The 15681-nt window shown below is 39.1% G+C and overlaps 1 protein-coding gene across 1 annotated transcript in view; it reads right to left on the bottom strand.

Moving 5' to 3' along the window:
* Positions 1 to 3939: 3939 nt before the first annotated feature.
* Positions 3940 to 15681, bottom strand: part of ACSS1 (acyl-CoA synthetase short chain family member 1) — a 38744-nt gene continuing 27002 nt past the window's right edge. Inside the window, exons 9-14 of the mRNA XM_044428882.1 lie at positions 11811 to 11923; positions 10824 to 10950; positions 9374 to 9501; positions 8699 to 8762; positions 8038 to 8156; positions 3940 to 5450 (exon numbers count right to left, since the gene is read on the bottom strand). Coding sequence (XP_044284817.1) covers positions 5274 to 5450; positions 8038 to 8156; positions 8699 to 8762; positions 9374 to 9501; positions 10824 to 10950; positions 11811 to 11923 — 728 coding nt within the window. The 3' untranslated portion in view covers positions 3940 to 5273. The remainder of the gene's footprint in view (positions 5451 to 8037; positions 8157 to 8698; positions 8763 to 9373; positions 9502 to 10823; positions 10951 to 11810; positions 11924 to 15681) is intronic.

The following is a 15681-nucleotide window of genomic DNA, read 5'->3' as shown; positions in this document are numbered from 1 at the left end:
TACTTGGATTTCCAAAAGGCTTTTGACAAAGTCTCTCACCAAAGCTCCTGAGCAAACTGAACAGACATGGAATAAAAGGGGAAGACCTCTTATGGTTTGCTAATTGTTAAGAAGGGGATTGTAGGGTAGGATGGGCAGCTTGATGGAAATGTTCGCCAGTGCACAGCTGCTGTGAAAAACGCAAACCCCACATTAGTCATAATTAGTAATAGAACAGAAAATAGAACTGCCAAGATCTTATTCCTCTTATACACATATTTTGTGCAACTGTACTTAGAATACTGTGTTCAGTTCTGATTGACTCCCCTGGAAAAATGACATTATTGAGTTGGAGAAACTACAGAGAAGGGCAACAAAAATTATCAGAGGGCTGGAGCAAATTTCCTATGATGAGCAGCTACAATTGGAACTGTTGCTTAGAACAAAGGCTAGTCAGGGAAGACAAGATAAAGGTGTTTAAAATAATACAAGTTGTGGATAAAAGAGAGGACATTTTTCTCCCTCTTCCATAACACTCAAACCCAGGCCATCCCATTAAGCTTATTAGTGGAAGGTTTAGGACAGATAAAAGGAAGTACTTCTTCACACAATGTATAGTAAAACCATGGAATTTAGTGTCACAGGAAGTGGTAATGGATGGCTTTAAGAGGGGAAGGGACAGATTAATGGAGGAGGAGGCTGTCAGTAGCTACTAGCCTTGCTGACTCTGTGTTACCTCCTGTGCTGGAGGTAGCATGCCTGCATTCACCAATTGTTGAGGAGCTTGGGCAATTGGAGGCCTTGCACTTATCCTACTAGAGGGATCCTGTGGGCAGCTGGTTTTCTACTGTGTGTACGAAATGCTGGACTAGATAGAACTTTGTTCTTCGCTAATATGGCATTTCTTTCTGTGTACCTCACACCTGGGAATCCAAACTATCGTATTTCTCCTCCCAACATGATGTCCAGGCCATATGAACACTCAATACAATTATCATTCAGGTGAGCATCAAATCACTACTAGCTTGCATGTACTAAAGAAGTTTAGTACAAAAGAGCAGTCTGATGTCAAAGACCAATGCAGGTTTAGTAAGATATATTTATCCTATAGTTTTTAACATTTAGCATGTTTGGGGAACAAAATTATTGAATGCTTTAGAAAAGTTTTCATTCTACACTTAACTTGATACTTTTAGCATATTCATATTTCCACATTCTTTTGTAGCCAAGGCAGGCAGCGGAAGTAGCAAGAGACTGGTTTCCCACATCACAAAATTAAGAAGGGAAAGAATGAATCAGCTGCATTGCTCCATACTTTGTTCGGTGTCCCCCCCACCCCCATTTAGGGAATTTATTTGAGATAAAATATTTTGCAATGAGTATAACAAAATACTTAAAACAGCAGATGGAAATAATTAAAAGGCCTTGGAAGGGAGTTTTGGCCGATGCCTAAAAGGGTAATAGAGTAGCAGGTTTCTTCAAGCAAGTTCCACAAGTTGGGTGCTACAGGCAAATATACCCCTTCAATGGCCATCACCCACCTCGCCTTTAACAGCAAGGGACCCTAAGGCAAGCATAGATAGATTCTACAGAGATGAGTATTCTTCTAGGTACCTGGGACTTAAGATGCAACCCTATGCATGTTTAAATAAACAAAAACAATGTACAAGTCCCATGCTGTAAGCTGTAAGACTTTGTCGCTCTAAACATGCAGAGGACTGAACCCTTAGGGCCTTAAAGTTCAACACTAACACCTTGAAGCATCCCAGAAAGAAACTGCAGTCCATGAAGTTCTTTTAACACCAGTAAAAGATGCTCCAAGAGCACTGCTGTAGATATGAGAAGGGCTGCAGGCATCTGGACAAGTTGAGAGCAGAGATTCTCAGCGCCACGCCTCAGGATGCATGCTTGTACTCCAATTTCAATACTCACCAAATAAGCGCATCAATTTTATAGGATACACATATATAAATTGTAGCTTTTTCCCTCAATATACATGAAAGTGCTGACTGGGAATTAAATTCTTATTCCTATGTACTTTGAAGAGGGAAAATCTAGTTTATTCATTTGTGCAGTTCTCAAAATTGACACAAAATCCATTTTATGCAGCTAAGTTCATATCTGGAAGGTCTGGTCAAATCTCTGATGTGTATCTCAGCAGCAGATACACATGAGCCTCCGAGTCTTCTGTACATCCTGTGCCTATTGCACACCTCCTGCTAGGTATCTTCTCTAGACAGTCTTTTTCAACTTATATTCAGTGCCAGTGTGGGAAGGAGGCTGGAATGACAACTGCAATTGGGGAATGGCCTTGGTTCCAGTATCCTACCCTCCCTCCCCCCGCATTTCTCCTTTTCCCCTGACCTTGGAAGGAATTGACAGACATGGTTCCTGCAATAGGGTCCCATGAGGCTCATCTGTCCAAGTCCCAGTCTCAAGGTCACAGGACGTCCAAGCTGGAACTCTGAAGAATCCTATGTACAATTGTGCTGTAAATAGTGACACCTGAGTGCTTGCTCAAAGAATTTTTAAAGTATACTTTGTGGCCTATTTTGCATTCCTATTTTTAATATAGTATCACAAGACACCATTATTGCAGGATCATGACTGACGAGCTCATCTTTACAAAATGGACTAGCCAACCAGCCTCCCACTGAGCATACAGCAGTTGGCCTACTACACTGCTATTCTGAAGATTTTTATAAGCAACAAAGTGCTTTGGGGAGATGCAGCTGTGTCAGTCTGCTTAGGGAATGCAATCCATTTGCAAAATGTTTCCCCTCCCAGCTGCCTCCTCCTAAATCTGCTCCAGAACATGGCGAAAGGAGCCATTCTGTAGCAGATCTGGGGGTGCAAGAAGAGTCCTATGGTAGGAGGGGTAGTCTGCTCACATTACATCAGAAGACACCCACATGTCTCATTATCTAACAGAAGTAACTAGTGTATCTTCTAGCATTAGGTCTTTCCATGGAGTTATGAGTTATTGAACTTGAGTTAGAATTGGTATTATTATATTTGTCAATATCTACTTATCTTTTCTGTGTGTGCACTGTTCATTTATTTAGTGTTTGCCTTTCTGCCAAGAAAATGGTACTCAGGGCAGCTTGCAATCATAAAACCTGATTAAAGCAGTCATTTGAAAAATTGCATTAAGGCACAATAAATGTACAGCAATGGAAGAATAAAATAACACCAAATCTGACAGTTTTACTGTAGATTTTACTAGCAACAGAAGATCTATTGTCCAGTAGGGGATGCTCTTGTTGTGTTTACACATGCTTAGGAACATTCCATTCCTGTTCAGTGAATGCATCCCCACAAATGCATTGAATTTTGGAGTATATACGCACTGAACACATAAAATGTGGACCAGGTCTACGTTCCTGCTCTTATCCACCCATTTCTAGCAATGAGAAATGTGTTCTTGATTCACAGGGTTACAAATCAATCTTGACATTATTTCCTACAACACTGAAAGTATATTATGAAATCAGCCAGATGATCTGTATCACTCCAGCACTGCATTTAACCAGGCAATGTTAAACAACCGGCAAGATCATCACTTGGTGTTCAGGAATCTCAGAGGATGAGGACCTACATCCTGTATAGGTAAAAAAAAGGCAGGATCCAGAACCAAAATAGATCATTAACACATGGGTGGTACAGGAACTCAATTTAACCATATTTGTGAAGCTCTCATGTGCTGAAGAATCAGTCTCCCTTCTCCCTTCAGTTCCATCATGTGTTGAGTATGAAAGGAATTTATTTGCCTTAAAAACTAAGTGATTGTGTTGGCTTGATTTCAAGATACTGAAATGGCACAGTGTTTTAGTCTGAGTGGGTAGGGACTGAAATCAGTATATCTTTTCTGAGTAACTACACATGTTCAGACTTGCTTCATATTTCAGACAGGCAAAATATGTGCACGCACACACACACATAAAAGGTACACACATGTAGTCATCTTTACTAAAGAATATATTTATTTCCATTATTCCTAACTTAAATTCACTTTCATGAAAAAGGATATGAGCAAGAACTGATTCTATTTCAAATGTCCTGAGCACTTCTATCTATCTGTCTATCTATCTATTTTATATCCTATCTTTTTTCCTGACAAGGAACTGAAGGAAGCTTACAATATTCCTCCTCCTCAATTTTATCCTCACAACAACCCTGTGAGGTAGGTTAGACTGAGAGCCTGGGATTAGTCACCCAGTGAACTCCATGACTGAATGTGGACATCCCAGATCCTAAGTCCAACATTCTAACCACTATACCACACTATCTCTCCATTGCCAAAGAATGCAGTATTCAGAGAAATCAGTTCCTCATTAAGGTGCCAGCACATCCTGGTTGTGTGACTTCTCTTATATTTTTCTTTTCACACTGCAACATGCTTTATCTTCAATCCCAAAATAATATTGGTTTTTCACTTATCATAAAGCAACCCACACAGGAAAGAAGTACAACTGAATTATGAGTTGGACAAAAATGATAACCCAAATAAGCTGATCAAGGCACTTCTATTTGTTTAGAGAGTAATAAAAACTCATCCTGCTGGTCCATTGGGCCAATTCAGGCACATTTCTAGCCTGAAGTAAGAAGTATTTACAGTATCTTAAAGGAGAGGACAGAACTCTCTTATATAAAAATAAGCTATTTTTGCCAAGTGAAAAAATGAATAGTCAATGCAACTTTACAGCAATCTTCCTGCCTTCTCCTACTTGATGTATTAAAAACTTCATGTTCATACTTACTATAATATGATATGTTACTAAAAAGGAATCATACATGTTCAAAAGCATTGGCTAAGCAAAAGCTTAAAATTTAGAAGAATGCTTTTTCTTACTGTTCCTTCAAAACTGAGGAAGTTTTGAAGTATCTGTATTTGTGCAATTACATATGCAAAGGAATTCAAGCACTCAGTGAGCATGGACATTTGGAATGATTTTCCCAAGACAAAGCCCAAAATGGTGCTTCTTATTTTGTGAGGCACAGATATGAGACATAGTTTCCATACTCTGTGCCTTTTAAGGTCTTTAAGGCAGAAAGTCTCTAAAACAGTAGAATCAAAGCTATGTGTTCGATAGTTTCAGAAAAAAAGAAAAACATAGTGAAGGACAGAGAAACAGACAAAACAATATTAATAGACAGAAATTTTTGGAGTAGAATCTTCTGCTCCTCACATGACTAAGTTAAGCAGAATTATCTGACAGAGCATGAGTAGACTTGATGATCCCATTTGATCCTTGAGGTTTCTTCTGAAGTTCTGGAACCTCCAGAGCTTCCAATTACAAGGTAGGGTGCTTAATTTTGTACTGCTTGTAAGCATCCAGGATTTCTGTGATGACGCTGGGATCATCCAGTGTTGTGATGTCTCCCATGTCACTAACACTGCCTGTCACTATTGTCCGCAGCAACCTCCTCATGATTTTTCCTGAACGGGTTTTGGGAAGTCGCTTCACGATCTGTTTGTAAAGAAAAAAAAATGGAAATCTATTTTTACTACTAATCACAACCACCTTAAATCAAGCCAGAATTCTACAATTGTGAGACAGTGGCTGGGTTCAGTTAACAGGAAATTATGTTTTATCATTGCAAAAATCTCAAGGGAGACAAGTTTACAGCTTCCTTTCATAGTTTGGAACAAACTACAGTTTCCTTATGTTCAAGCACCAGAAACTGTACTTTGGTTAAATCACAGGTAAAGTGGGGGACATGCAACAAAACGCTGCAGTATGCAGTGCTTCTGTTCAGCACTCCAGCCGTGCTATTTCCTGTCCCTCCCCGCTGGTCTACCTCACCCCTCCACACTCCCACAACCGTCAGCATTCCACACCCACTGAATGATTCAGGAGATTCTATTTCTGAAGGTTTCTGCAATGAGCATACTATTGCACAACCCCACATACATTAGCATCTTGAATAGCTCTCAGGATCTCTGGGGACATTCAAAAACAGCTTCTTACAGCTTTCCCCTCTCATGTCTTTCAGAATAAATGAAGGAAATAGCTATGCTCCACCATGTCCAAGCATTCAGAACACGTCAGAAGAGCCTCTATATAGATGTAAAGAGCATCTTTGCATGGGGAGGGCAACAGATTTGGTCAAGGTATCCCACATGGAGGTCTGCATACATGTAACTGAGAAGCAGACAAAACCTCTTCTAGTGTGCTGCAAAGGCAGCAGGACCACCACCACCACCACCCCACACAACATACGTTTTCAACATGTACAGAGAGAACATCACTAGAGTGAACCATGAAACTACTTTTCTAGAAATTGGAAGTGTTATCTCAACCCCTTTTATTGCTTTTCTTTTATAGTTGGCACAGTGCTTTATAACCTTCAACACAGGGATAATTAATTTCACTTGCTTTCCAGTTGCATTAGTTGTATGGTGTTGCTTTTTAATAAATCGTTTCACTCTAAATAAAACAGGAAACAGCAACGCTCTCTCTTGCTTTTTGCTATCACTCTTTGAGGATTAGGGAAATGTGAGGTTGACACACTAGTGTCCAATTCCAGCAACATTCAAATCTTGGGTTTCTTCTTGGGTTTTTATGGCAACCTGTCCCTTCTATCCCTGGAAATGTTTTAAAAATAGCTTTTCACAGTAAGCGCTGGGGATTAACCTATCCAAGTCATACAATGAATAATAATATCCTTATCACTCAAAATAAAACTCAAATAAAGATCAGTACAAAATCTACAAAAATGTTCAAGAATAGAATCATTTATAAAAAGAATACAACTGAATATATAAAAATTCAGGTACATATTTAAGACAAACAAATCCAATTAACTTACATTTTTTAGAGAGCTACTTAATAAAAAATGAATTTTAGGTGAGCCACCTTGTGTAGCACTGCAGAAATTTTCCCAGTATAGGTCCAAAAGAATATTAGTAAATGCAGGTAGTACAAGCTTCTCTACAGATGACCAGATACTAATCTGGTGAGTCTTAGACCTGAGGGCACTTAAGTAAAGCAAAGGATTCCATGACCAACAAACATGCAAATTACTATTTTTCCCAAAGTTTTTTGTATTTCTGTAAACGTCCTACCCCCACCACAAGTCTGCTGACACCTTCCTATTGTACGTGGCTCTTGCTCTGTAAATGTGGGTTCTCCTCCTGAAAACTGTATATAAAGAACTAGGATTAAACTGTACTGTAGTTTCTGACCTTGGTCTGAATGTTCCAGGAATATTTTTTGATAAGATACTTCTTCAGCATATCATGTCGAAAGCTCTACATGCCCATTAGCATTCATGAATCATAATGGCTTGGTTTGTTTACTTTGCTGTTTCAGGAAACTTAAGGTTATCATTCCCCTGAACAGCATCTTCTTTGGCAAGTAGTTTTATCAAAGCACTTTTGTATCTTGGAATGAGTGCAAAGCTCTCTCCCATTTTTGTTCTCCAGCATTAAATACTGAGAGGCACACTGCCTCCAATACCAGGGGCAGCACATAGCTATCAAGATGAATGGCTGTTCATGAGAGGTGGCACAGGTCTAATAAAGGGCAGCCATGCCCAAGTATCCAGGCGCCCATTGTACTGTAAGGGGAACTCTGACCGAGTTGGTAATGAGAGAGTGCAGTGGTGTTGCGACAGAGGAGGGCAGTTCGAAGGTTATCAGCCTTATCTGGATCGTGAACATTCTCTGTGACTCCCTCAAATTAAGGCAACTGCAGTCTAAGGAACATGGCTTGAGTTATTGACTTCATGATACTGGCTGCAAAGAAACAAGTTTTACAACATTGCCAAACCCATTTTAGTCAATAACAGTTCTCACCACTCTACAAGACATGTCCCCATTTCACTGATGATGAAGACAGTGAAAAACAGTATGAAGTCCCTTGACCAATTCAAGTGACAGGTAAAGCCAGACTGAGAGAAGTACAATTAATGTCTGTGCTTCTCTGTATAATTAATTGTCCCCAGTGCCCTTTACACAGTAAACTGACTGTGTAGCTTGAAGAGACCACAATGTTATTAAAGGTAAATGGTTTTATAACTGTATAAATTTTGCCTTATTTCTGAAGAACTTACCAGGATGTGATCAGGCACAGCATACTTGGCTATCTTGGAGGCAACTATTGCTCTGAGCTCTTTGGTAACTATTTCTGGATTTACCATGTCATCTTTTAGCACAATGAAAGCAAATGCAACTGTAATAAAAGACCAGAATTCATCTACTAGCCATTAAAAAACTTTTCAACATGCATGGAGAACTTTTCCTCTTAATATTAGACCAGGTTGAATAATCTATTATTCAATGCAATAAGGGTAACTATATGGCCTGAAAGTTTTTAGTTCTAAAGTATTTTCACAAAAATGCTAAAAATTTTTGTTTTGATTAATGTTGCTTTTTCATTGTTCTTAAAATTATACAACAGCCAAAGAACCTTAGCTTGATTCAATGTTATGTATTCCAAGGTAAACGTGTATAGCTTTGAGGCCAAGCAACACTGGCACACTTCCACACAATGAAATAAATTAAGTAGGAACCCCCCCCCCTTTATTCCTTATTTTACAGAACTGATCAGACAGTTGTCTTAGACAGCTAAGATAACACCTGGAATGAAATTTATTCATTTCTTCCTCCTTTAACTACATTTCCAAGCCTGGACCTTAAAAAGACAATTATGTTTAATTTTAAACATACAATTAAGTATTTGAATAAATACTGTAACATATTTCATTCACTTACCCTCCCCTTTGATATCATGGGGAAAACTAATCACAGCTGTTTCAGGTACTGCAGGATGTTCATCCTTAAAAAAAAAAGATATGAATTAGGGAGCAGAGCAAGCTATTCATTTACACTAGCTTAACTTTATGCCTTCTTTTAAAATTTGTATAAATAAGTACAAATTTTAATCATGTTTTTCATACATATATGACTATATGCCACATGAACCTAGTTCATGTAAATTACAGGCGTGATAAGCCGGAATCACGATGGAATCACTTCAAGGAGCAAGTGAAGGGTCATGTGAAAGACCGTTTTTTGCCTTCACATGCAGTCTGATATAGTATGGAGAGGGGCAGGATTGCCACTTCCTCCTTTTAGAAAACTAGTTCTTGATCTTATATCACTTAATGTCCATGGACCAAATATGTGCACTGTCTCAATTGTAAGCATTGTGTCTGAGTTGACAAAGAATGACAGAAGTTCCACCTGCAGCGACAATCCATGAGGGCTCATTCATACATACAAGTCATCACTCAAAGGCACAATGAAAGCATAAATGAATATCCCTCTGCAGACCAGCCCTAAAACCAAAACTTTACATATCATGTTGCTTTTTGACAATTATAAACAAATCCGCTTACATGTGAGTGAATTATTGGCACCCACACTTTTCCTTCCCCCAGTAAATACCATGGCATTTTCAATCTCTGCAGTTCCAAGTCTGTGCCCACTGATGTTTAGGACGTCGTCCATTCGCCCTGTTATCTGGTAATAGCCTTCTTTAGTTCTATAAGCACCATCTCCTGTGAAATAATATCCTGCAGCAACAAACAGACTTAGTGCTAGTGAGTATTGATGAAAACATCTGTTAAGATCTCTCCATTCTTGACACACTTGATGCTCTTAATTTCAGAACTGCACATTACTCCTGTGAGGAAATTATTAACTCTGTGTACGCTGCACATAAGTTAGAACTCATCGGTAATTATAACTCTGTTAGTAATAACAGTGGGTGAAAATGACCATGAGGTTACAGCACCCACGACATTGTAAAAATATATGCATCCAATAGTATGAGGATAGTAAACTAACGTATTTAGTATTTGAGTACATGGAATTGGAAGGAGTCAGGATCTGAAAACACCAACTCTGAATAGTCTCTGTGCCACCACAGCTGCTTGCCAGTTGGGGGAGCTCCTGGACTGTACTCCCTGTTGCAGTTCAGTGCCATCTCTGCAGATAGCCATAGGATGCTACTTGACAGGGGTCAGATCAGATGGCAGAAGTGTCAAGAGTCTTTGGGAAAGGCCTGCATACTGTTTTGTAGGAAGACATGAAATAATCTGATTTCCTCATAGCCAGTAAAAGTCCAATAAAATGGTGATGCCTGTGATAATAGTGAGGGAGAAAGACATGGTGGGAAAGTAATGCAAATAAATTAACAGAAGTATGGGTTGTAAATCAAGGGACAGTCTTGGCCAAAAGCATCCGCACTTGACCTTAGCCTGGTCTTCACATAGTGAACAATAGTTTTTAGCAGTTTTTCTAATGCTGCTTCCATGCCAGACTGTGCTATGAGATCAGCAGCAGCTTTGGTGGTGTCTCTTTCAGGTCTCTTCTCATTATGTTTATAGATCAGCCTTCCCAAACTAAGTGCCCTTGTATTGGACTACAATCCCTGTGCTGGCTGAAGAGGACACGAATTGTAGCCCAACACATATGAAAGGCAATGGGTTAGAAAAGGATGATACAGATCGTTACTATATTCATCAATCTACTGCAATGGGGTATTAGCTCCAGTGCTAGCAGATTTCTTTAATTATGTTTTGCAGTCTTGAAATTGAAGTGCTACACATATGTAAGCACACACTTTCCACCCACTTGGTTTCTGCTCTAGCATCCAGGTCCATTTTCTATCAAATCAGCAGAGATGTTTTAAAATATTCATAGTTTTTATATACACATTTGTTTAATGACTAGTGCAGGTTGCTGGATCCAGCTTTTCTTAGCAGAGAACTTGGTGGTACAGAATTGTGTTAGTTTATGTGCAGAGAACAGAAACCATAACTGTACAAAATGCTGCTGTCAAATGGAGAAAGTTAGCCACATACTGCAACAACATTTCTTTCATCATTCTCACCTGGGTAAGTTTTGAAATAAGCATCTACAAATCTCTGATGATCTCCATAGATAGTCCGTGCTATGCCTGGCCAGGGTTGTGCAATGCAGAGGGCACCAGACACATTATTGCCTTCTATTTTTTCTCCCTAAGAGTCCAAGTAACAAAGAGACTGTCAACATGTTCGGGAACCAGGCATGTGAGAACAAAAGCCTAAGTGCACTTTCTGTTGACCCCATAGCCAGCAAGAGGATTTCTGCTTCTGATTAGAATCCAACTACTTGCCAGAACCAATATATGATGTGGAACAACATGTCCCCAATATGAAGAAAGTAGCCTTTAAAAAGTATGCAATTTAAAACCATTTTAAAAAGAAAAAATATAGTCACTTGAAACATCATACTATATCATTTCCTTAGCTTTGAGAGCAAGCAATCAGCTCCCTCCCTCCCAGGATGCTTTAGCATGAAAGCACCCTGTCCATTGAGGAATCTTTATCAGGGATCAGAAACATCTTCATGTCGCCTTTCCATTATTTTCCCACCATTCTTCCATCTGTTTTCTTTAAAAACTCTCTCTCTCTCTCTCTCTCTCTCTCTCTCTCTCTCTCTCTCTCTCTTAAAGAGGAAAGATGGAACAACTGCACCACGTTTTTGTATTGTTGGCATTAGGGGCTGCCATCTGGGAGTGTCCTCTGTCCCTTTCCCAGCTCAACTTGCTTCCTTTGCTCCGTTCTACAGATGCCACAGGTAGACCTACTGTATATTACACCGTATTTGGCTGGGGAAGGAAGGGAAGGGTGTGCCCCCATTTAAAATAGTCCAGGACCATCCAGCTATTAAGAGCATCTACCAGCTACTTAGCTAGTAATCTCCCTAACAAATGGGCTTGGCTGACAATATAGTCAAGACTTTATTAATTGCTTTTAAAGGTTTTTTTAAAAATGCTTTTAGAACAGTGTCTCTGATAAATATCAAAACCCAGAATTTTACAAGTATCTCAACACACCTTCTCATTGATCAGAACTGGGGTGATCCCATAGAAAGGCCGCATTGCTATGGCTGGTATTATCTCAGCTCCTTTTTCTGAAGGCCGAGGAGCAATGCAAATGCCACCAGTTTCTGGAAGAATAATGAGGAAGGAAAGTCTATTGAAATTCATACATTCTCTGCTCTTCTCTAATTAAACAATCTATGTAGCTTCATTTTAGCACATAATTTACTGTTTATTACAAGAGTAGATGGATTATGCTCTAAGAAAATAAATAATTCACCTTTGCAAACAATTATCATATACAACAGACAATTCATGGGCAGAGGCATTTGCTTACTCTCTCGCTGAAAGATCCTCATGCTGTTACCCTAGAAGCCCAGCAATAAACTGCCCACAAAGAAAATCTGAAAGTGCTTTGTGTGTTAGGGAAGGAAACTTCATCCCAGAGCCCTCACTGTGGCTTTCAGGCTAAATTCCTGTCACCCTCAGTCTAATTTCAAAAGCCCTCTGCATGTAATCATGTCAGATTTATGGCTATATCTGTCTGTCATTCCCCTGGCAGCCTGTTGCATGGGAAGAAAGATACACAAAGAGAAAAAAAGTTGGTAGAAAAAGAGAACCATGGGGATGGTACAAAGAGAAAAGAAGCCACTCTTGATTTTGACTCTACCCACCACTAGCTTTGGTCCCACCCATCATGGATATGGAGCTCCTGAAAGATTACACAAAAGGGAATGCAGGTCCTTAACAGGACCCCCCCCCCCCCACACACACACACTTTCTTAGAGCCATCCATCTACCCACTCCTGTGATGGAGCATTCAATGGACACAAACATGACATGGTAGACTTTTAGAAAGCTCTCTTGCTGTCCCACAGTACCAAGACTATACAGGTGAGTTTACACCAGAATCATCAAGCAAGACTATGACCATATCAACTTACTCTCTATTTGCTGATTAAAATTGAGCTAATGTGCTTAACTAGACTCAATTCAGGCCAAATTCTTAGCATATAGAACAGTCTCCAGATAAGAATACAAGGAAATTCCTGGTTCTATTCCACCCTAGCCTATTCACCCTAACACACAGGCACCATGAAACTATCCAGAAAATATTCTACCCAATTTCATGCACTTAGCAAGTGATTTCCACAGCAATGATAGAAGTGCAAGGTTATTATGGAATGTGCTTCCTTGTGCTGTTTTCACAGCACTTCAACTGCTTTGCTGAAAAGCGGTTTATGAGACTAAAATACTATTATTGTATAGGATTAGATTCTCCCACCCATTATGGGCGTTCTGCGATTATTTTCAATTCAGGACTGAGCCTCTTAATCATTCTTTCCTCATTTCTATCAGGATAAATGTTAAATCAGATCAGAGATTTCAACCTTAATCAGATCTTTTATAGCCTAACACTAACATATACACAAAAAGAAGCAACAGTAATAAAATGAAAGAAATATTCATTCCTACAATAATAAAATCCATATCCCACAGTTGGCATAAATATATGTCATTCCTCCGATAGCAGCAGTTTGCACCAACTGAAGATCTACTAACAAATGTCTAATTTATTAGGACTCATATCAAAGGATTTTGCCTCTTGCTTGCCCTCTGAAGGCTGAAAAAGAAGAGGGAAGAGCTGCCCTAGTTGGCAAAAAATAGCAACCCTACATCTTTTTTCATTTCTAGAGATCAGGGCTCAAACATGGCTTATATGCTAATGGGAAAGTTATTTGGAATCCTCAGAGGTAATGGATGTTTGCCCTAATTACACATCAATGCAAAATATCTTAAAGCTATTGTTTCTGCTTATCGTCTACATGTACATTTAAGGCATTAACCCCTTTATCTTGTTTGTCCTCCTAACAATCCAGGAAAGCAGAAGATGCTACTCCTGTTACAGGACAGGAAATAGAGAGATGTCTCACGTGTCATAGTAAGGCAACATATCACAAGCACAGGGACATCTAACAGAAAAAGAGTGATGAATGTGTCCACTTCCAACATATGAGTGATGATTCAGGAATTGTTCTCCAAACTTTGTTCTTACATGCATCTTCTTTCAAAGGTGTGTGTGCATCTTAACACAAGGGTTCACACTTACTAGCTTTTAAACGTACACTTCAGAATTGGGTCTGAAGTACAATTTAAACCTGAAGACTTTTCTCTTTTTTATTAGATATTATTCTTAATGATTTTGATAAACAGGCTATATATTTGATCTTACATGTAATTACTGTGGTGAGGATTCTATTTGCTCATTACTGGAGGAGTGAAGAGCCACCCACCGAAGAGTTGATCTTAAAATGGATTTTGGACTGCACAGAAAGGGACAGATTGACCTTGCCTCTGAAGGAGAAGGAGGACGCATATCTCTACCAAACTTGGAACTCTTTTTATTATCAGTTAGAGAAACGGGACTATGTGTAGATTTGAATATGGCTACTGACTGTTAAAATGGGGAAGATGTTAACCTAGTATATCCAATGCCTTAAATAACGGTTGTTTTTGATGTTAGATTGTAGAGAAAAATAATAAAATTTATTTTAAAAAATTGGGTCTGAGGTACCAGTCACTAGTGGTTTGCCACCTTTTCCCCCCTGCCCCGCCCCCCCACAAAAGAATGCTGAGTAGGGCTGTCAAGCACAGGACACTTTGAAGGGCATTCATTCATGGGGTTGCCATAAGTTGGAGATGACTTGAGGGTACACAACAGCAACAATAGAGCAAATTATATTCTATCCTGTTCAACTGGCAATTGAAGAGGGCAGGAATATAATGAATGGGTGACAAGGATGGACACTCTGTACTCTTTTCTCTCACTTCTCAACTCAAAGAACCCTCTACTGAAGAAGCATTTCTTTTTTAAATGTGGAGTTATTCCTCAGCTGCATGCTGTTTCTCAATTACTTCAAACCCCATTACTTCAGAACTGGCAGAGTGGACCGGAATAAGGAGGTTCCAATCTCAAAAAGACAAGATGTTTCACTTGCAAAGGTTTAGGAACTTCCTGTCAGTTTTGTCACATAAGCAACATTTTCTGGCACTGCATTTTTTTCTTTTCTTTTGCCTAGATCTCCTTCATTCTGACATTTTCCTTATTTCTTTTTCTTGTATGCTGTTGATGTCACTCATATCTCATGAAATAATCTGGCAGAGCATACATTCTTATATGTTAATATAAGCCTTCCCTTATAAATCAATATCTAGATGGAAAAAGGACACAGAACATCTTTCTCCCAAATGTTACCTGTAAAAATACACATCGGATTTCATCCTTAACATTTTAATCAAAGATCCAGTGAGATATAAGAAAATAGAAATATCCTAATTCTCTATATTGTAAGCACGACATCCACAACCAGTGGGAAAAACAGGGCTTCAACCTGATGAAATAATTAAAATATTTTCTCCCAAAAATTTCACCAAGCTACTTCAAATCTTGCAAGTCCCTGGGTAAGTGCACATGACATGACAACCCACGATCTTCCTTTATGTAGCTGGCCATGCACACTTGCCAAAAATTCTGATCAACAAATCATAGTATTCTTTCTCAATCCTTGTCTTCGGCTTCTTGATTCCTCTAATACTATTCTAATATTCTCAGGAGTACTTAGTGTCTCAAAGTAAAATATCCTCTCAAATATCCTTAGATGGAACAGAGTGGCACCGTGCATGTCAACCAGCACATATGATAGCGACATGCATTGTATAATGTTTAGTTAGCCTCTAAATCTCAGTCATAAGGGTGGTGAATGGTCTTAGGTAAGCAACAGGAATATTAATACTTGCCTACTTTTACAGGCCATTATTAGAATTACAAAGGCTCACATGACATGTTAGAAAAATAGAGTGCTGCTTGTTTTCTGTTCTTATTTCA

This window comes from Varanus komodoensis, unplaced genomic scaffold (genome assembly GCF_004798865.1).
Source record: "Varanus komodoensis strain SLA01 unplaced genomic scaffold, ASM479886v1 scaffold2, whole genome shotgun sequence".
Lineage (NCBI taxonomy): Eukaryota > Metazoa > Chordata > Lepidosauria > Squamata > Varanidae > Varanus > Varanus komodoensis.
This window is presented reverse-complemented; position numbering and strand designations above follow the sequence as displayed.